The 23,800-nt window shown below is 35.4% G+C and overlaps 1 protein-coding gene across 2 annotated transcripts in view; it reads left to right on the plus strand.

The window, feature by feature from the left end:
• Positions 1–23,800, plus strand: part of LOC143244845 (low-density lipoprotein receptor-like) — a 65,987-nt gene that overhangs the window by 5,006 nt on the left and 37,181 nt on the right. For both annotated transcript variants that reach the window (XM_076490244.1, XM_076490245.1), the window contains exons 3-6: positions 3,482–3,604; positions 7,639–7,764; positions 17,625–17,741; positions 19,084–19,329. In XM_076490244.1, coding sequence (XP_076346359.1) covers positions 3,482–3,604; positions 7,639–7,764; positions 17,625–17,741; positions 19,084–19,329 — 612 coding nt within the window. The remainder of the gene's footprint in view (positions 1–3,481; positions 3,605–7,638; positions 7,765–17,624; positions 17,742–19,083; positions 19,330–23,800) is intronic.

Genomic DNA, 23,800 nt, shown 5'->3' on the forward strand with positions numbered 1-23,800 from the left:
CATGTAGATACTAAGAGTAACCCTTGCCCAGGTCTTTATAGATTTTCTCCTAATTTTGAAAACAATATGCATGTTAAAAATATCACTGTGCTCATGCAGATATTTTGTTTAAAAAAACAACTGACAAATATGTAGTAATATAAATGTACCTGCCTATTTTACAACAGATATTAGCTTTAATATTTCTTTTGAATGTTGAGCTGGCAGAGAGAAAGATTCTGGTTTTAATTTTGAAGGACCAGTTGATAATATTTAATTTCCAAGCTGTAATAAATCAGTTGGACATTCAATTATTGCAGAGGATAATGTGGCAGTTGGACATCCAGTTGCCATATCTAAGTGTAGCTTTGATTGCTTCATTCTGATATCAAAACATGAAAATACTTTAAGCCAGCCTGTTTGAACATCTTCCAAGTGGGCTAATCTTAGTGAAGTGGTGAACAGTTGTAAAAGGAGTAACTATAAAACAAATCTCAAGACAAAAACGTGGATTGCTTCAGTGCTATTATTCTCAGCATCACATAAAAAGTATAAGATTTAAATAATATAATTATTTCAAGCTCAATACTAAATGTGTATCAGCAAAATATTATTGTACTCCCTTTCTAATAATGGATCTTGCATTGGATAACTATCATAGTAATTGATCTCCAGTAAAGCATTGGTTTTCCTGGTTTGAACCAAAATAAGAATGCTCAATATTGCATGAAAGAATATCAAGATACCAGTTTCACCATTGCAACAATTACCCCTTAAAATTAAAATTCTGGTATTAGTAAAGTTCATCAATTTATTTTTCTCAGACCTGAAAGAGAAAAACAGTGTCTTTGGAGTGTTGAATCGGTAGTTAAAAGGAAGTATTGATTGCTAATTCAGACTTGTATCATTTGCCATACAAAGATAATGAGTGTATGATAAATGACTATAACTCTGCAGTGTTTAGTTTCAGAAGGTGATATGGATCTGAAATTTGTAGAAATTGTTTAAATCGGTATATTACAAATGCTTCTATTCAAGGATGTTAAGTTCTGGAGAAAAAGCAATAACCTCAACAGAAGCCTGCTGAAATTGCATTGAGACATTTAATGCTTGTAAAGATAGCCTGTTGGGTGGATTGAAATACTACAATTACTTGTCTCACATGCAGGAAACACTTTAAAGTAAATGAATTAATTCAAGAATATTCCCAAAAGATGGAAGCATATAACAGCAACGGCTTGGCATGGTGAGGTGGTTAGGGCATTTGACTCGTAATCCAAGGGTTGAAGACTCGTAATTCAAAATTCCCCGTCACACCAAACATACTTGCTCTTTCAACCATGGGGGCGTTATTATGTGACTATCAATCCCACTATTTATTGGTAAAAGAGTTGGCAGTGAGTGGTGATGACTAGCTGCCTTCCCTCTAGTCTTGTACTGCTAAATTAGGGACAGCTAGTATGGATAGCCCTTTTGTAGCCTTGTGCAAAATTCAAAACAAACCAAACATAAGAGTAAAGCAGTGGTTCACTGCATTATGTTACTACCAAGGCACATAATGCTGTGGAAGAATTTGAAGATGTTATTCACCATGAATGAGTAAATGTGTATACTTTTCTGGGTTGCAGTGTTAAAACAGGTATTTTTGTTAATGGGTGTGGTAGTATTGGCACAAATTTTTAAAAGAAACTTAGTGTGGGTTCAATCAACAACTGGTTGTTGCATGTCATATTAGTGGGTTAACTATTCATTGACTGCTAACATTGACAGTGGGACATAGGAAGACACCATGATATTTGCCCATGTTTGAAATTTGTGCATGAGTAGTTGTTTAATGCTACATTATTCTTCACTGACAAGATATCCGTGGTCAGTAGTGTGACTTTCACATACATACATACATACATACATACATACATACATAATACATCATTGCCTAACTTAGGTTTTTCAAACTGAAGAAGCTGAAGATGGATGGTGTGGTTGATAACATTTATTGATTTTAAAAGATCTTTTACAGCTTCTGCCAGTATTTGGAAAGTCTAATGTATACTCCTCTCTCATCAGAGACTACTGTTTCAGTTACAAATAGTTAAAAAATATTAGTTGTTGTGTAATGATGTCTTTTAACACTATCAGGGCTGGGTAGACCAAGGACAGGAAAATTAAATGCTCTTTTCTTATATTAAAAAGAAAAAAAAAAGTCAGTTATGCTTTGCCATTTATCAAATTAATATCCAGCTTTGAATAATTAAAAAATCTTGATGTGATAATTTTTACTTTTTATTTGTTACAAGTTCTTTTGTGTATATTAAACTTAATTAAAATTCTGGTAATTTATAGCAATTAAATCTTATGTATAACGAAAAGTATGCGTGTATAATTTAGGATTTGAAACCTGTTTCAGAAGTATGTTTTCATTAAAAAATAAACAAAAATCACACATTGGACATATTTGAAGAGAAGTTTTCTTCCAAGAGAAAAAGTAGGTGGTAATCACCATCCACTACCAACTGTTGGGCAACTCTTTTCACCTATGAATTGTGGTATTGACTTTCCTGTTATAACATCTTCATGGCTGAAAGGTTGTGCATCTTTGGTATGAGGATTTGTTAACATTGAATAACAAAGACTGGGTATTGCATTGTTCATAGTGCTTGGCTACCATGTGGAATTCTCGCACTCAAAACCCAGTTGAGTTAGGATTTTATGTTCAGTTTTTATTATATTTATTTGCATACTTAAACAAGCTCCTTGAATGTTTGGAAAAATATTGTTGCAGATTAAAGCAATTATCATATTATGTAAACACAGTGTGTATGTCAAAAATTTAACTTTTTATTTCAGTGTATAGTGTTACAATACTTTATTACTGTTTCTATATCATGTAAGGGATTTTTAAAAATGTAGTAAAAATTATTCACAAAACTTCATTAAAAAACATATTTTTGTGTATTTGATTTTTACCCAAAAATTCTTTGCCATTATAATTGATAAATAACCATAATTGTAGCAAATATATTAAATTCTATTTCAGATTAAATTGGCAATTTGAGATATTGATTAACATTTGAATTAAAAGATGGCATGTTTACAGCAATAAGCCATACCAGTTTCATTTTAATTGAACAGAACTTATAATATAAATTCTTAACTAAAATTTTGAATAAAATTAACAGTTCAGAAACAGTGCAACAGAGGAAACTGGTTAACATGAGAAGGAAAATGTAGATGGATAGCATAACAAAATAAAGCTCAGCAAAAGTTAGGATAATTGAAATAGAGGGAAAACAATTGACACTGAAATGAAAGAGAAGAAATTTATGCTAAAAGACATGCAAATAGATTCTTATTTTTTCCAAACTGGTAAAATACAATTAGAAATTTTTAAATAATTCTGAATTTCAATTAGTTTTGATCATATTATCATGATGGTTATTCTCAAAACTTTTATACTTAATAGTTGTGATAAATAATGAGAATTATTTCCATTTGTTTATAGAATTAAGAACCTGCTCATCAACAGAATTTCAATGTGACAACCAAAAGTGTGTGCCCAGCAGGTGGCAGTGTGACAATGAAGATGACTGTGGCGATAAGTCTGATGAAAATCCAGCCCTTTGTAGTAAGTTCATGTTTCAAATTAAATATAATTTAATTGTTACATTATTTTTTTGGTTTTTGTTTTAATTTTTCAAAGAAAAAAGTTACTTTATAAGAATCTTGTTTTGTTATGTTTAAAATGCTGTGCACATGTATAGACCTGTCAATTTTTAGATATGTAAATGTGAAAAGGTGGAGTTGGTACAGAAAATTAATAAAACTGTTCAGATACATTTCATAACTTGTTCAATCTGTGTATATTTATTCTCATGTTTCTGTGCTTTTCAGATTTAAGATATTCCAAAAGGTTGGAAATAAGCTAAAAAAATTGAGTGATCTGCATCCAAATTCTAAAGCATTTATGGTAATAAATTTTTCATAATGTACATTCTGGTACAGAACTTTACCTCTCCTCACATGTATAGCTGTTCTCTTTCAGTGCTGATCCTGATATGTAAAAATGTTTTGGGGCATCATAAGCATTGAATTCCAACATCTCATGAACAGTGTGGTTCTCTGCATCTTGCACGTAAATCATTGTGACAACCCTCCACTAACAGGATAGCAACACCTTTTTGACACATTGTACTCCCTTTGTATGATTCTGCTGAACTATCACTTTTTGTCAGGCAGTGATCTAGCACAGGCATTTTTCAGTTGTGCTCTCTTCATGTATTTAATTTTTTTCTGTGAAGAATGACTTAATTATGCTTTTGCTACAGTTTTTCTGTAGGCTTTAGCAAGGATGATTTTCCTTCTTTTTTTTCCTCTGGTTTTGAATTCTTCACCCTTTTATGATGATTTCTGATATTCTTCCAACTACTTCTAGTACCCTTACATAAGCCTCAGGTTGGAGGGTCTCAACTAAAAATTTTTTAGTTATCTTTTGCTGGGAGATTGATTGTCATATGAGTTTACCTCCTCCTACTTCATGGAGCTGTTCTCCATGCACTTGCTGCTGCTCCTTTTTTCTCAGGAGATTCTAACTTTTTGGATTCTGTGAAATTACTTATTTCCTTGGTTTAGACATATGTTCTTTGCTTGACTAATAGAATATTGATCAGGATCCCTTGAACATTTTGACAATATGTATTGGTGGTCAAAGGCAACACATGACAGGTTTACTGCTTCTTTCACTTTGTTTGGATTTGCATTTATTCACATATGCTTCTCTATACTGTTGGAGGTGTGTGTATTGTGAAGTGACTCGCAGAGATTGATGCTTTACCAAGCTTCTGTGTAGTTCTGTCTGAAGAATAAGCTTCCTTATCTGTTACAGAAGAAATCCACTTCTGTGTGGTGGAATATAGAGGTTGACTTTATACTTTAGAAGTTCATCCCTCTTATTTGGGATTCTTTGTCCTACAGTCATCTGAATGTCAGTTCCCAGTGAGTGTTTTTTGATTAAAGAAGGCTAGTCAATATCAGTCTTTGTTTTAGTTGTGATTCCTCAACCTAACTCATTTTGTAGTTTTGCTTCATATTCTTTATATCTGTGCAGTGTGCCCCAGAGGTTGATGTTGTTCACACGTGCTCTCAACTTGTGTAGTGTTGTTTGGAACAAAGCTTCTTCCTCTAGTGCTTTGCCTTGGAGAGTTTCTTTTACCTGATGCCACTTGCACTGTGGAATACCAGTCAGATTTGATGTGAGATACAACATTGGCACATCCTTTCTGTTCGTTTAGACATTGGGCTTCTGGATAAGAGTGGTTTGAGTTAATGTAACTTTTTATTTTGTCAACTATAAGTCTCTTTTATTGAATATAAATTGTTTTTAGTAATTAGTTGGTAAGTTTGCAAAATAGATTTTATAATAGGTATGATTATTGAAGTAAACAGCATATTAGTTGAGGTGAATTTGGTTTTGTTGTTCTTAAGTCATCCAGCATTTATCAGTTATTTGTAGTCACTTTCTTAAATCTTGGTAGTTGTATGTTGATGTAATATAAAACATAATTTTTCATTCTAGTCTTTCTTATTTGTAAAAATTCATGTAATTTGATTTATCTGTGTGACTGGAGGTTTTTTTCCGTCATAGCTTCTCGTATAGAGAATTATTGTATATTTTATCTGTTTTTTGTTAATTTTTGTATCAATACAATATTGAGTATCATTTCTTAGACAAGCTTTGCTTTTTCAGTTTTATTTTAGGAGAATATAAAACCTTAAGTTATTACTTCAGATGGTTTTTGGCTATTAAATGTAGTCACTCATCCTTCTCACACTAGCCAGGGACCATTTCATTATTTTCATTTGGATCACATTAAGTGGTGGATATTGTCTGATGAAGTATGTTTCTTTCCAAGTCTGTGCTAGCTACCAGTGTCTGAAGCATTGTTTCTTGGGACTTTCCATTCCAATCCCCCCCCCCCCATATTTTTCATTATGGATCATGGGAGTCCTTGCTACTCCCAGTTCCTAATTGAGGGAGTGGTGGATAAAGATCTATTTCTCCTGAGTGATTCTTGAACTTCCACTCAAAAAGAGGGCAAAGCAGGGTGCCCTCCTACCAATTATCTTGGATGGTTTTCCCAGATACACAGTGAGAGCAGAACCAGCCTATGTGGGAGCTTCTTTGTAATTCTGAGTCACAGATGATACTTAGCTATCTGGTTGCTATAGTCACTGTCTTGGATCTAGCTGTGGGTCCACACTCTTGTAATTCAAGTGACGAGACAGGAGAATTTGTCCACTTGGTTGGGCCTGGAAAAATCTAGTAAGTTGTGTACATTATTTCATGAAGTGTGGGAATCTGTACATCGGCTGGCCAACTGACTTTGACCAGATGTGACTAGTATTTCAGGAGCTAGTAAGAGATAGTTCTGGAAAAGATATCCTGGAATTTTACAGCCTTGAAATTAGCCTTTAGATCATCTGGGCAAATTGGAAGTAGAAGTATTAAAATAAATTTTTTTGTTAAAGGGAAATGTTAACCTTCCAACTGCAATAATATTAATACCATGTAGGGATGATTTGTACATAACTGTATTCTCTATATTTTCTTGTTTGCATTCTTTTCTTGGCCATTACCATTCATATGTCATTTTACTTGTACAAAATGTTTTTATTACTTTTGTAATATTTCATTCTCTGTCTGAAAGTTATATGTATAGGATGTTTGGAAAGTCACTGTGCACTTATACTTATTAACAGATACGTTTAAATATAGAATACAGGAGGTAAATATGAATGACAATTATAAACAATGTTGAAAGTGAATCCCATTGGCATCAATACAGGCCTGGATCCTTCTTATTTTGTTTCTAAACACTGCTATCAGTTGCTGGCTTGAAATAGACTGAATAAAATATGATTACAAAACTGCATAGTGACTTTCCGAACACCCTGTATAATAAAAGTTAATGTTATGCTTATTCATTTTTTGTATGTTTTTAACTCGTTCACTTCACACACGGTGGAGGGGTTGACTCCCTGAAGACATACATTGTATAATGTAGAAAGTATTTAGCATTCTACATCTTGGTCTTTTATTATTCATCTATATAGGGGGCAATGATAGCATAGTTTCTGCAAGAACTAATTTTTTTTCTTAACTAGTAGTTATAAGTAAGTGATGGCATTGTGCACTGTTCAGAAACCGAGTGGATTTAAGTTTAAATTGACCCTAGTGATGAAAATAGTTGTAGTTATCTCAACCAAAAAGAAAGATGAACAATTTTCTAGGTTTGTTACTTTCTAATTTGATATCTTAGAAATGGTTTCTTGTTTTTGAGTTTATTAGGTGGAGAAACAAATGAGTGACAGTTGTCTTTTAAAGTAAAACTGTCATTATTGATTTTTTTTAGCTTCCATATTTTGTGTACTGAGTACTTGAGCCATTCCTTCACATAGTCTACCAACTCTGTGATGCATAATCATCCAACAAGGTTGAGCATTAAAAGAAAACAATAAAATTTTTGTAGATTTTAAAGTATTTGTATGCAAACTGGAAAATAATAGTGATGTTAAGTGACACATCTAATAAAAAGTAGTTGAAAAATTTAGCATATTAATTGTTATTCTGCTGAGATCTTTGAATATTTGTTATTACTATAGGTAACAAAACATGTGGACCTGAGGATTTTGCATGCATATCAAATGAAGGTATTTGTATACCTAACACATGGAGATGTGATGGCCAGTATGATTGTCCAGATAAATCTGATGAAAATACCGATTGTCGTAAGTTCCTTAATACATTATTATGTAAAGAAAAGTATTTTCAGTCATTTTCAAACAATTCTATGCATAAAAAAATTTTTTTTTTTGGATTTGTGCTTACTCAGTAAATTAAAAATAAGTAGACTAAAAGTTATTAATTCATTCAACACTGGGTCTATATCAAATGTATTTAGGAATATTTAGAGATCATGTAAATGGAATTGGAGATTGCTGGAATGAAGAAAAGTATTTTTAATCTTAACATGAAAATCACTTGGCATACGTATTAGGGAAAAAAGATTTGTGTGTGAATATATCAAATGTTTTTTTTCCTAATCCACATACAAAGTGAATTATATTTTTATGTGAAAAATTTATAATGCTTATTGAAAGTCTGCCAAATTTTGTGAAAATGTATATACACTGCATTAAAAGTTGGTGTCAAAACTGTAAAAACTTCAAAGAAACAAAAAATAAAAATATCATGATTGATCAAATCCACTGAGGATTTTTTGAGAGTTAAGGCAAAGCAAAATATTAGCCTTTGACTTAATTTGGTTACAAAGCAATAAATTATAAAATCGGATCCCTCTTGCCACTGTAACTTATCACTTTTTTAGAAGGGCCCAGCATGGCCAAGCGTGTTAAGGCGTGTGACTCGTAATCTGAGTGTCACGGGTTCGCATCCCTGTCTCGCAAAACATGCTCGCCCTTTCAGCCGTGGAGGCATTATAATGTGACGGTCAATCCCACTATTCATTGGTAAAAGAGTAGTCCAAGAGTTGGCAGTGGGTGGTGATGACTAGCTGCCTTCCCTCTCGTCTTACACTGTTAAATTAGGGACGGCTAGCGCAAATAGCCCTCGAGTAGCTTTGTGCGAAATTCCAAAAACAAACAAACAAACTTTTTTAGAAATTGCCAAGAGGTCTCTGATGTTTAATACCTTGTCATTTGTAATCTGTTTATCAAATGACATTGTTTTCTGTATAGAGTTTTTGTTTTGCTTTCAGTTCAAACCTGATTTCAATGGAAAGCACAACAAATAGCTTAGCTAAATGTTTCTTATTTCATAGATGAACCTAGAAATTATGATAGTTATAGGCATTGTTTTTTTTTATGTATTCTGTGCTCTTTAGTGTATTATTTAATTGAATAAAACAATGCTTTAGTACCATTTCTGTTAAAAAAAAAAGAGAAAAAAGGATTTTCATCAGTAGTCAACACCAAAAACAGAAAAAAAAGACCCAGATAAGCACTACATGTTGTGTTTTTCATATGTATTTTGTAGTTATTATAAAGTAACTAAAATGTAAGTATTAGATAATTTTTAACTTGGGTAAGGGTAGATTAATTAAAATAAAGGTGATATGAATTACATGTATACCAGATGATTTACAACTTGTTGGGTGAAAGTTTTTGTTTGACATGGTTTGAATGGCAATAAAACTATAAAATTTAAGTAAAATCAATTGCATAATGTTATTTAGGATAAACCAATGTAATTTCATATTACAACTCTTTGGTGTGGATACCGGTACGTGGTGAGAGGACCTCCGACAGAAGGTTCTTTACTTTCAGTTTACCTCCTCTGAGATAAATCCATTCATGTGTTTATTGTGCATGGTGACCTGTAAAGGGGAAGAGGATCCTGGTGGTTTAGGGGTTCAGCCCTAAAACAGCACTTTGGCATTGAATTTCTGTAGATGGGCAGCTTTGCCCCCCCTCTGAGTCAGTTTTTGCTGTCATGTCCTTGTTTGTCATTGTAATGCATTTCCTAATAGGGTTTCATAGTGGGTGATCTCAGGGTGTGCTTAAATATTTTTTTATTATGAATCCTCCCCAAATCAAAATCAAAATAACAGAAAAACAGACCATAAGTAAATGACCACATCATGAAGATTTTGAACAGAAATATTTAACTTCTTCAACACCTGTGCCTCATTTTCTGATATTACATTTTTTATGAGACAAATCTCTAGGGCAAATTTTTCCCTTTTCTTTTTATTCAAAAGGGACTAGAGGGGCTTGTTAGCTCTCCTAAGTCAATCAAAAAGCTATGTTCTGAGGGACATCTTGGAAACATCCACTCCAAAACAAAACACAATGAACTTGCATTCAAAGGCCATTGGGGATATACCCATTGAGGTAACTCCCCGTGCAACTTTGAATTTTTCATGAAGAGTTATTTTTGAGATGCATTTCAAGAACATCCTTGAGTCCGATATCCTCGATGGTTTCTCCATCAGAGGAGTTTCTGCAGTGAGACATATCTCCATTTGTAAAGATGGAATTATGCTGCCATCCAGCATCCTGATTTTGATGTTTACATCTCCATGTCTATCTGTTACCATCAAGACAGGTTATCTCAATTGAAAGGTTTGGTTATTTGTTCTGAACCCTCTTGGATGTTGACAGTGCCAGTGGTTCAGTCATTCAGAGACATCATGTAGTGGCCCCTTGATGTGTGCTCATTGCAGTGGTAAGGATTATGCTGCTTATGAGAGCAAAATGTACCCACATTGTGTTTTACTGAGGTAACTCTTGCCCTCTCTTGATTTTGTTCTTGCCCCAGGTGGGTGGAGGAAAGAGGTACAGTGTTTGAAAATGGTTCAAAAAATTCTTACACCAAGACTTTAAAGTTACTGTTCACCACTCTGTCTCAGACATATGCTATTGCACCCCATTCCACTGCTACAGTGGGAGTACAGACTGATATCTCTGTACCTGTGAGAGTTGTTTTTAAACCACAAGCATAATCTTCTTTTGTCTGTGGTTAAGAGAGTTAATGAGTCAATATTATTACCTGTCTTTATCACCACCATTACTTATAGCGGCTCTTTGGATTCAATTCCTTTGGCTTCTGCTTTTAGCATTTCTTCAGGTCAGGCCCAGCATGGCCAAGTGTGTTAAGGCGTGTGACTTGTAATCTGAGGGTCTCAGGTTCACATCCCCATTGAGCAAACATGATCACCCTCCCAGCCGTGGGGGTATTATAAATTGACGCTCAATCCCACTATTCCTTGGTAAAAGAGTAGCCCAAGAGTTGGAGGTGGGTGGTGATGACTCGCGCTCTTCCCTCTGGTCTTACATTGCTAAATTAGGGTCAGCTAGCACAGATAGCCCTCGAGTATCTTTGTGCGAAATTAAAAAAAAACAACAACAAATTCTTCAAGTCCAACATCTTTACCCATGTGTTTGCTGGGGAGGAGAGGATCCTAGTGGTTGAGAGGTTCAATCTTAACACACCACTTTGGCCTCGAATTCCTGTAGATGGGTAGCCTTGGGGGTGGCCCTCTAGGGTCAGTTGGCTGGTTCACTTGGGTTAGGGTCATCCAAGTATCAGTGTTGGATGTTCTCAACAGGTGTCGTGGACATTGTATCTGATGCTGGTGTTTGGGTGTAGTGATCACAAAACCATGGTATTGCTGCAGTGTCCTTGTTTGACATTTTTAGTGTGTCCCTTCATATGGCTGTATGGTCGGTGGAGTCAGTGGGCACTGAAATACTTTTTTATTATGGATCCTCCAAATAAAGACTTAGATGGTAAAAAAACATTCCATAGGTAAACGACCATGTCTTGCAGATTCTGAGCAGCAATCTTTAACATCTATAACACCTGTACCTTGTTTTCTTATACTACATTCACTTTCCGACAAACGTTTAGGGCAGAAGTCTTCCCTTTTCATTCAGGACGGACTGCAGGACTTGCTGACTCTTCAGAGTCAGTTAAGAAGCTTTGTTTTGGTGACATATTGGTGGAAACATCCACATCTCAACACAGTGAACTCCTCTTGCATTCAAAGGTGATTGGGGATATACCTATTGAGGTTACGCCTCATGCTACTTTGAATTCGTCATGAGGAGTTATTGTTGAGAGGGATTTGAAGAACATCCCCAAGTCAGAGATTCCTACTGGTTTTTCTACCCAAGGAGTTTCTGCAATGAGGCGAATCTCCATTCGCAAATATGGAATTATGATGCCGACCAATGTCTTAGTTTGGCATTTACATCACTGTGCCCACCTGCCACCATCAAGGCAGGTTATTTTAATTACAAGGGACAGCCACACATTCCAAACTCTCAGATGTTTCCAGTATTGGCAGTTTGGTCATTCAAAGACGTCATGTTTGACGCTTCCTTTTGCAATGGCAAGGACCACGATGCCTCTAAGTGTGAAATGGACCCTCATTTTGTCAGTTGCGATGGCTCTGACTCATTCTATTTTTGTTGTTGCTTTTAGTGGTTGGAAGAAAGAGAGGTACAGCTTTTGAAAACAATTCAAAACATTACTTACCCTGAGCTTGAAAGTTGTTGTCCACCACTTCATCTCTGACGTATGCTGCTGCACTTCATTCCACTACTACAGGGGAGTGCAGACGGATTCCTCTGTGACTCCAAAAGAATCATTCTCAGGCCAAATGAAAAGTATTTTGACCTATGTGATGAATCAACTTCAACACCCACCTCTGTAACTGACATACATTCCACCAAACCTCAAGATTTATTTCCTTTGGTTCCTTGTTAGGGCATTTTCTTGTGTACATATTCTCCCAACCTTAGGTACAAAATGATTGTTTGTTCATGTCTTCAGTTGCTGCAATCCTCTTCCAACAACAAAGATCTGCCAATCGACCCAGGGCAGGATTCATAGAGGTCGATAGACTTCCCTGGAATAAAGACAATAAAGAAAAAAGACGTGGTTGTAAGCAAAAGAGCTCTCCACTCAATTCACCCACACATAAATAAAAATGGCCACCTTGATACAAAAGAACTGTTGAGGTTTATGTTCTAATCTGGATAAGATCAAAGCACTGATTGTTTCCTACCATTCTGTATGTCTTTTCTTACAGGAAAAATTTCTGAAACCTACTGATACAGTCTCCTTTTTGGCAGTTTTCTTTGTACATGCTGTGTGATGGATGAGTGCATGGAGGGGGGTGGCACTGTTGGTTGATCAGCATGTGCTTACCCTATATTTGCCACTCGGCACACCTTTGGAGGCCGTAGCTATTACTGTTTCCATGGGTTGTACTATGACTGTATGTTCTTTCTACCTGTCACCTGGAGAGACATATGATCAATCAGATCTTGATGCTCTCGTTGAACAGTTGCCATCTCCTTTTCTAATCCTGGTGGACTTTAGTGGACATCATCCCCTTGGAGAACTGCTGAAGGTGATGGGTGGGATTGCTCAGTGGAGTATATGCTCTCTGATCACAACATTTCTCTTTTTGATAGTGGTTCTTATACTTATTTTCATGCACCTAGTCAGTCTTTTACTGCTACTGATCATTCACTTTTCTCCCCTTCACTATGTTCCCACTTTTCATGGAGGGTTGATAATAATCCACAAGACAGTGATCATTTTCCTGTAATTTTGAGAGACACTGACTGCAGTCGATGCCACCCAACTAGCATGCCCCAGTGGAAGCTGAATCAAGCAAGCTGGCTCTCCCTCACTGCTCTTGCAGAACTTGATCCTGCCATTATCTGTCAGCCATCAGTAGACAAATGTGTGGCAGCAGTAACCGACTGTATTTTACAGGCAACTGCTCAGTGTATTCTTGAAACCTTGACACGTTTTCCATGATATCCTTGGTGGAATCCTGCCTGCTATGTGGCACAGAAAGCTCAAAAATGGGACTGGGATACTTTTTGTTTGTATCCCACACTCTTGCATGGCATTGCTTTTCAGCAGGCCCATGCACATGCTCGGTGGGTAAGATGTCAAAGCCAGAAGGACTCTTGAATGAAGTTCACAACCAGCGTATCTTCTACTGCCAATTCCAGAGTTATATGGGACAAGATTCAAAAGGTCAGTGGGCTATATAATTCTGTCCCTCTCTTGATCTTGCTCTCTGTTGTCCAGGAAATAACTAATATCTGGAGCATTGCCAATACTTTAGGTAAGCTTTTGCCTGGTATGAAGCACTTTTGCTTCTTCTTCCATCTTTTTAGCCATCAAGACTTAGACAGAGCAATTACCTCTTTCCTTTCAAGCTGATTGTCCCTAGGACTATAATCGTCCCTTTACACTTGTGGAACTCAAACTGCCCCTTCATTGGTCTGGCAGTACATCGGTTGGATCTGATGACATACACTATGAGATGCTGTGCCACACTTGTCTTGTTTGGTTCCTCGAATCAAATAACCCCCTCTCACCCACCCAGTGTGAATTCCGACGATAGTGCTCCACCATGGACCACCTGATTCGACTTGAAATGTCAATCAGAGAAAGCCTTTCTTAAATGACAGCATCTTGTGTCAGTATTCTTTGACATTGAGAAGGCTTATAACACAACATGGAGGTATGACATTTTGCGAGACTTCCATATATATGGATTACATGGCAATTTGAACATTTTTATTAAATTTTTTTTAATGGAGAAGAGATTTTTAAAGGCCATTTATCTTTTTAATGCCATTTAAGTTTTTTCATATATACTTTATACCTTTTTAATGTGGCCCCATTTTAAAAATCACAATTCATCTAGTTCAATTTGAAATTAGAAACTAACCGTAACATTAAGTAACATGAAACCAGTACTGGAAAGGCCAACTTCATGTGCCTGATGGTTTTTGTACTTACCTGTTAGTTTTCCTGGCAAATTACAATTATTAAAGTCATGCTACAGAAAGTCCTTTACAACTTGAATTACTGTAGTTTTTCTCTTGGTATTGTAGACTAGATGTAAATATTGGTTTTATGCTATTTATTTAATTATTTATTTTTTAACTTTGTTTTGTTTTACCTTAATTTCCTTTTATGAATTTTACTGGATTTACTTTTACCTTTTTACCAGACGTTTGGCATAGATAGCCAAGCTGCTTTGTGCCATGAAATACTAAATCAACCAACCAACCAATCCTCCAATCAAACATCCTCTTGTCACCCACTCGGTGTGGGTTCTGATGACAGTGCTCCACCATGGACCACCTGATTCGACTTGAAACATCGATCAGAGAAGCCTTTCTCAAATGACATCTTGTATCAATATTTAACATTGAAAGACTTGTACTACAATATGGAGGTAAGGCAGTTTGCGAGACCTCCATATATATATATTGGTTACTTGGCTATTTCCCCATTTTTATTAATTTTTTTTATTGGACAGGCCTTTCCAAGTTCATGTGAGTTCAACACTTTCTCATTCTTTTTTACAAGAACTTGGAGTCCCTTAGGGCTGTGTTTTGAGTGTCACACTTTTCAGTATAAAGATTAATGCCATCACTTGTCTATGTTAAAGACTCTCATCTCATGTCAGTTGTCAAACATCAGGTATATTGAGCGGCAGGTACAGACTGCCCTCATTCGTCTACTGAAGTGGTCTACAGCAAATGGGTTTGACTTTTCTCTCTAAAACCATTTGCATGCACTTTTGTCAACAATTGGGTATTCGCTCTGATCCTGGTCTCCATATTGGTGAAGTTCTGCTGTCGGTGGTCTCTGAGACAAAGTTCTTAGGGCTTATCTTTGACCGTAAGCTGACCTTTATATAATACATCAAGCAGCTACAGGTCAAATGTAGAAGAGCACTGAACATCCTCTGCATCCTCTCTTCCATCACTTTGGGAGTGGATCGATGTTCAGTGCTAAAGATATATTGTGCTCTTATTCAATCAAAACTTGACTATGGATCACTGGTCTATGGCTCTGCCAGGACCTTAGCCTTAAAGATACTGGACCCTGTTCATCGTCAGTGACTTCGGCTCTGCACTAGTGCTTTCTGCACTTACCCAGTTCAGAGCTTGTACACAGTCCCATGAACTTTCTTTGCACCTTTGATGTTTGCAGCTACTTTTACTATATGCTTCAAAACTTCATTCCTTATCTAAGCATCCCATTTGAGGTTGTGTTTTCCTTCCTCGGTGGGCTATGCTTTTTCAGAACAGTCAATCTGCCATTGCTCCTTTTGGCTTTTATATGCAGTTGCAGTTGGATGAAATGGGTCTGTCCTTGCATAACATTGGTCAGCCCATCCCACCATGGCTTTTTACAGTCCCCCAAATGTGACCAATCTTTAACTCATCTGAGAAAACCAGATACTACAAATTGGAAATACTGTATTTGCTGAACATTTTTTTGAACCATTTTTCCTTCCTATTTATGCAGATGGTTCAAAATCAGGTGACTGCATGGGCTGTGCTGTGGTTTGGTGGTTGTGCACAGAATCCCATCTACAGCTTCTGTGTTCACTGCTGAAGTGTATCCAATTTCTCTTGCCCTGGATCACATAGAAGCTAAGCAGTACTCAAATTGCACTATTTATACTGGCTCTGGAATTGCTTCACATTAGTTCACACCCTGTTCTTGATGATATTAAAAAATCGACGGGCCCATTTCTCTTTAATATCTACTTCTATCCAGTTTTTCTGGATACCAGGCCACACTGATATTTGTGGTAATGATGTCCTTGACAATGCAACTAACCCAGCAAAATAAATTTACTGTGAAATCAAGTTTACTAGGATAGTTAGTTGATAAATGGGTATGAATTATTGGTGTAAATTTCTAAATATATTGGTTTTTTATAATTGTAGTAAATTGCACCACTTTTGCCTGAATCCTATGCTTTCTTGCTCTGCCTGGTAGTCACAAAACCCTCACAGGCTTAGTGTGCTAGGACATTCAAGAAGTTGCTCAACTGAGCATAAAATGAGAAGTTAGATGCCTCTCACTTATTCCATTGGTCACTTTTTCTTGCTCTTCTCACAGTAAAAAGAAAGTCCAGTCTTCTTCTTTGCATCATCACCTGTGATGATTATAAGTTATGCAAAACTTTGTGTTTTAATATCTTTTAAACTATAATGTATGGGCTGGTGTGGGCATTAACATTTCTACTAATAAAGCAGAGAACAATGTTTTGACCTTAGGTCATCTTCAGGTTAACAGTTTTCGGGATTATTAGAATGTAAATAGGTACAGGATTGTAGAGGGTGTTGCAATAAATGTAAGGTTATTAATTGGTATTTGCATAAAGGTGTTCCTTTATATTGGTTTAATTTTGGTGTTTGTTATTGTATAAGTAGGGCTTCTTTGATTTTTACATTTGTTTGTTTCCCTACTTAGTATTTGGGTTTTCTATGGTTATATTGTGTTTATTTGATTTGCAGTGTTCAGAAGTGTCTAAAAATGTAAATATCTTCAGTTTCTGCTAGATTTGTTGAAAATATTTTAGTTTCATGAAGAAAAAACATCATATTTAAAGGAAAGATAGCTTACTAACACTGTTTTAGATATAAAGTTGGTGACAAAGGGTATCATTGAGCATCACATGTATATCATATACCGTTTGCACATATGGTGTGACATAGAGCTAAATAATAAGAGGAAGTATGGCATTTGCAGTTTACATGATATGGTATGAACCTTAATATCTGTCACTTCAGCATGACTAATGTTTCTGGATGTTCAGGCAAAACTAAACAGTAAGTTAAATATCCAGATGCAAGGAAACCAGTTCATCATGGGGATGGTCTTCCAGTGTCACATCCATATGCAAATTGGTAAATAGAATTGGTAAATTCTTCACTGTCTGTGAAGAAGACAGTGGTTTGTTTTCATCCATCTAGTAATTCTATTCCTGTAGCACCTCAACATAAACTGCATTACCTAATGGTACAAGAAAAGGTGAATGATCTTATTTCTTAGTACTCAATTTCATTTTGTTGCAAATTTTCATGTTTTAGACTGTATGATTGAATTTTAATTGTGTTAAACAATGTATGTAAACAGTGGATATTTCTTGGGATTTTTCAAAGAATTCCAAAGTCCATCTTTTCATGTAAAAAGCAAAGTAATGAATTTTGCTTTAATTTTTTGAATTTCCATTGCATTGAAACCTCTTATTTGTTTTCATTCTTGCTGAATTTTTTTTAAGATGGGGTAACTTGCACAGCAGAAGAATTTACTTGCTTAAACAAAAAATGTATCACATCACGTTGGGTCTGTGACCAAGATGATGACTGCGGGGATGGTAGTGATGAAGTGAACTGTCGTAAGTCTTGATCAATAATTTGTTTTAAAATATAGATTAACCTTGTGGGAACTGCTGATTCCATTTAGAATAGAATAGCTTTGGTCAAACTTTAATATTTTTATCATAAAGGTTAAAATTTAATCAACTCGTATTTTAACCATAATCATTAAATGTTTGTACCTATTTATATTTTGCTTTTAGCAATTTTGCATGTTTTATTTAAATGGAAACATCTGTGTCATAGTGTTACTGTTATGTTTAATGTGAGATTTGTGTAATCATTGAGCTGAACCCAACTTTTTGAATGTTTTTTTTCATATACCACAAACATTGTGACTGAAGATGCATTGGTATTTATGATTTGTTTTTAGTTATTTTGTGAAGTGAAAAAGGTTTTACATGAACAAAATTTTACTGAACTTTCAGGTCTATTATTTTACTTTCAGATGCTATTAGTTTAGATTTTGCTAACGTGTAAAAAAAATGTTTTTGCACATAAAGATGCATCACTGTAAGAATTAGTCAGTAAAGAGATAAGTACTTAAAAAAGGAAACTAGTGAGATTGAAATACCATGTGTAAGATAAGCCATGCAATTTAATTACAGTGGATTATTTGATATGCATGTTAGTTTTAAAATCTAAAATTCATGTTAAGAGAATATAGCTGTATGACAAATAATGAGAGGGGGATAGTGAAATTAACTCACGCTATTTTATTTCTTTTGCATTTTGAATATGTTTGGGTATTATTACAAGGATTGCACTTAAGTTAATTTTCTTATTTTTGACATTACTATCTTCAAAAAATCTGTGCTAATTTACTTTAACTTAGAAATAAGCAAGTCTTTAGAAAGAATAAACTGAGTTTTTTTGTATATGTAGAAAGGAAGTCTGAATAATTCATCTTAAAAGTAAAAGGAACAGAAAAATTTATTGTCAGTAGTTTGAATTTTTAATTTTTTCATACAAAATGAATGAAATTTATGTCAAAAAATATAATTCCACATCAGAATGATGTTGTTAGATTTTCTTGTGTGCATAACACTTGCACAGGTTCTATAGTTTGAGAAAGCTATTATTTGTGAAATAGAGATTTTTGAGTAATCTATAGGCTAAATGTAGCAAATACTTAGAACATGTTTCAAAGAAACAAATAGCTTTTGTTAAGAAATTATGCTGTTAATTTGCTGGTCATTGTGGTTGTATTCGAGGTGATACAATAACCTAAATTACCAATATTTGTCTGTGTATATGCATGCATACATGTTTCAAATAATATTAGTTATTATAGTATATCATTTATACTTTTACAGTGTTATGCTTTTAAATTGCTACATTATTTATATTTTATCTTTCCAGCAAATGTAACCTGCTCTTCAACGGAGTTCATGTGTGACAATGGGAAGTGCATACCAGATCGCTGGCGCTGTGATGGTGATGTGGATTGTGTGAATAGTACTGATGAGAAAAATTGTCCTACAGAAGGCCTTGCCTCACCATGTAAAGATCGAGAGTTCATGTGTGCTAACCATAAAGACTGTATCCACATTTCCTGGCAATGTGACGGAGATACTGACTGCCCTGATGAATCAGATGAAAAAAATTGTAAGTTCAAAGTTAATTATGGTATGTTACTAAATGGTAATGTGAAAGAATTATGTAGAAACAAAATATTGAAATGTTTGATTTGGAAAAATTTGTTTTTGCAGGGTGGATAAGTTAATCTGGAGAATAAAGTCATTTATTCATTTAAATAAAAATATTCTCATGGAAAAGAACAATAAAGAAATGTGATATTGAAATTTGTAGATCATGATAATTAAAAAATGAAACTGCACTTGAACAACATGTAAAAATCAAGACATGATCATCAAAGCTCAGTCTAATGAAAAAACTGATTTGAATGCACAACTTTCAACTTCACAAGCAAAAATATTGCATAACTAGTCTTATTAAGTATTCAGTTAAAACTGGATTCTGTCAGTGTTTTTTTTTTTTATTAAACAAATGTATGAAGTGGACTCTTTACCGTAAGTGTCTGATTACTTGGGATAAATGTCACCAATAAATGGACAGCACCCAATCCACTTGTTTTAAAATATTCAAAATAAGTCATACATACTAAAATATATAACTATCTTCATGGGCTTGGTCAAATTAACTGACCATATAACCTCTTTGAACCAGTGTAAAGTCTTTATAGTTTTGATACCACTAAATTTTAATGTAGTATATATATACACATTACCATGCAGAAGTGTTAGAACAAGAGAATATTTTAGCTTTCCTCCATCTTATGGGGGTTAATTCTTCCATACCATTACAGAATGTATTTTTCAACTGTGGTGATACTTCGTGGAACCCTGTTGATAATTGAATTTGTCAGGGTGAGAATGCTTCTTATTTTTCAGAATTCCCATATACTTGTACTAAGTGGGTAAAGGAGCAGTCCAGTAGCTGGTTGTGGGTGATGATGACCTGATGTCTTTCCTCTAGCCTTACACTTCTAAATTAAGGATGAGTAGTGCAGATAGCTCTAGTGTAGCTTTGCACAAAAATAAGACCAAATAAAACTGATATTTATCATTATAAAAGTAACTAAAAGGTAAATGTTAGAAAACTTTTAGGTTAGATTAGGTAAAGAAAAAATTTTTCTCGGCTATGCTTGTGAATATTTCATTCTCGGACTAATTTCAATACCAGGCAGCTCACTACTGGTCTTTTCTTTACTAGGTTACTTCACTACCTGCTAATTTTATCATAATCTCCATTGCATATCTTATTTAAGATCATAAAACTTCATGAGAGTTCATTAGACAAATATTCTCGTCAGTAAAATATTAGAAATATGTTTATTAGAGAAATGTTCCTTCAGAATAGAGGCACTTATTTTGTAAAACATTTTATTCAAAATGGTAAGATTTGAACTTTTTAAAAATGATTCAAGCTGTGAGCAATTCCATGAATAAGCAGAGTTTATTTGCTGAATCATAAGCCTGTAGTCTAGCCATTTCAAATAGTTAAGCTGTAATGAGTCATAAATAATGCTGAATCTCTTTAAAATCCAAGAAATAGAATTGTTTGGACTTGAGATTAAGAAAATTCTAGATTTCTAAGAGTTCAGAAGTGTTCTAGATTTGAGTTTTGTTTAGCTCACCTTTACACACACGCACATGTGCACACACTCTCACACGCAGGAGAAAAAACGAAGTACTACATTGAAATATGTAGATTCTTGGCACCTGTCAGTACTTGCCTTAGTAATGACAAAATCTCACCATTGAATTACAAATATTGTTGAAAATATTCAGTAGACATTCTTTAACATGTTTTGTTTTTTCCCTTTTGTGATGGGTTGAGGCCATGTTATAGTTTGACTTGTGTTAAATTTTATTAATCTGATATTTTATGAATTTCTGTCAGAAACTTTGGAACCAAACTGTAAATTATAATTGAAACTTTAATGATATGTATGAGTTAATTTCTTAATTTAAAAGTAATTTATAAATAAAGGTTAGAATAATGTGTTTATGCATGCTTTGAAGAAAGCTTTCCATGAGGTGGTGGATCCTAGTACATGGTGAGGAGACCCTTTGGAGAAGGTTCTGTCTTACCTCAGTTTACCTCTTCTAGTTTCCAAAGATCCACCCATATACTTGTGTTTGGCATCCTGTGAAAGGGGGGAGGAGAGGATCCTGGTGGTTGAGGGATGTTAGGGGCATTGCAGTCTCCAATTTGGCACTAAATTCCTGTAAATAAGTGCTATTGGGATAACTCCCTTGACATCAGTTAGCTAATCCTGTTGGACTAGGGTCAACTGAGTACCAGGTGTTGTGGATATCGTGTGATGCTTGTGTTTGGTTATGGTGCCACCAAAATGCTGAGATGGCTGCAGTTTTCATGTTTCATATTGTAAGGCATCCCCTTGTAGCACTTTATAAGGGGTGGGTAAATGGGTACTGAATCATTTTGTTATGGATAACCCCACTACTGATTTAAAAAAATTTGGGGGGTGGGATGTAACTTGTTAATTGGTAAGCAATCATGTATGGGAAAACTATTCTGCAGTCACCTCTTCCAACTTTTCCTGTACCTGTCTTTTAAATTCTACATTCTTTATTTGACAAATCTTTAGATGTTTCCTTTATACATTCAGAAGGGATTAGAGGGAGTTCCTGGTTCTCCTTAGCCCATCAAACAGTTGCTTTTTGGGGACATGTTGGAAAAATCTACACCAAATCATAGTGAACTCCTCCTGAGGCTGATAGCCACTGAGAATATATCTTTTGAAATTACTCTCAGTGCTTCTTTGAATTCCACATGAGAAGTTATCATTGAGAAGGATTTAAAGAACATCCTCAAATCAGAAATCGTTGTACAGCAGAAACCAGTAACATTTCTCCACTTCTAAAAATTGAAACTTGCAGCCTCTCAGTGTTCTCCTGACATTTACATTGCCACATTCACGTGCATCTGTCACAGAGATGCCAACTATTTCAAATGACTGAGCGTAATGATTGTAGACATAGCCTGTACAGATCTCGTACAACCACTGGATGCAGTTTTGGGTCATCCATTTCTTTGGATCCATCTGTGGCTAAAGTGTAAACACTGTTAATAAGTGTGCTTGAAATCATTTTGTCATCTTCACAACCCAACATTTGTACAATGGCTGTAGTTTTGGTTCTAGCACAGCCATATTTTTTTGCAATATCACAGTCTGGGAACATTTTTCTGAATAGATATCCTGCATGATCTGCTACAGCTCGGGGTAAATTATGAGCAATGACGAATTGCGTGAACATCACTTCTGCATTTATGGTTTCATATTCTGAATTCTTACTCATAAATATCATTATCTGCATCGTTTTGTCTTCGCCTCAGCCTTTCGTTGGTGATATGCTGATTTTGTATTTCTAAAACAATCGCTTATCCCACCATGTGCCACAGAAAAATCGATGTGACAAACTGTACAAAACGCATGACTGTCACTGACTTTTGATGCAATGACCAAATATTTTGCACTATACTCTTTCCTAATTTTTGATTAACAGTTTTAGTCCTTTTAGATTTGCCATAAACAAAACAATTTGGTGAACAAGGCCTCTGTTTTTCCATCTTGTGAACAATCGCAGTTGTTTCTATGCTGCTTAGAAAACAAGAAATACCCATCTACGCGAGTGCTGATTGGCTGACAAGCACTGATGACGTAACTATGGATTCCCACATGTACCCAGTATGAAGAAGCACTTATACTCAAACTATTGGTAGACGTCGGAGATACAAATTTTTTTTTATTATTTCAAGCACAAACATGATTATTGCAAGTAGCCATTTGGACTGTCTTATTATCAAAATTTATTTGTATCTCATTAGAAATTTTCTTTTCACCCCTTTCAAGCCCTGGGGGAACAATTTATCACTTTATTGTATAGGCCTATATAATATATAATAATTTGGGAGTTGCAACAAGTAATATTTGTCTGTATGAGCATATAGTCATAATGAATACACCAAATTTTAATGGTTGGCATCTCTGCTGTCCCCCTCGGTGTGGATTCCTGTACGTGGTGAGGGGACCTCCCAGGGAAGGTTCTGTTCTATCTGGTTACCTTCTCTGGGATCTAAACATCCACCCACGTGTTTGCCGTGTGTGGCGACCCGTGAAGGGGAGGAGAGGATCCTGGTGGTTGAGGGGTCCAACCCTAACACACCACTTTTGCCTCGAATTCCTGTAGACGGGCAGCCTTTGGGTGGCTCCCCTTGAGTCAATCGGTTGGTCCACTTGGGCTAGAGTCAACCAAGTATCAGTGTTGGAAGTTTTCAACGGGTGTTGTGGACATTGTGCCTGATGCTGGTGTTTGGGTGTAGTGCTTACGAAACCCTGGCGTTGCTGCATTGTCCTTGCGTGACTTTGTAGTGCATCACCTTGTGGGGCTCCATGGTGGGTGGGGTCAGTGGGTACCGACATTTTTTCTTTTTCCTATGGATCCTTTAAAAAAATTTAAATAAAATTTTGAAAAAACAGTGAATGGTTAAGCGACCACGTCTTGAATACTCAGAACAGCAATCTTCA

This window comes from Tachypleus tridentatus, chromosome 2, assembly GCF_004210375.1.
Source record: "Tachypleus tridentatus isolate NWPU-2018 chromosome 2, ASM421037v1, whole genome shotgun sequence".
Classification (NCBI taxonomy): domain Eukaryota; kingdom Metazoa; phylum Arthropoda; class Merostomata; order Xiphosura; family Limulidae; genus Tachypleus; species Tachypleus tridentatus.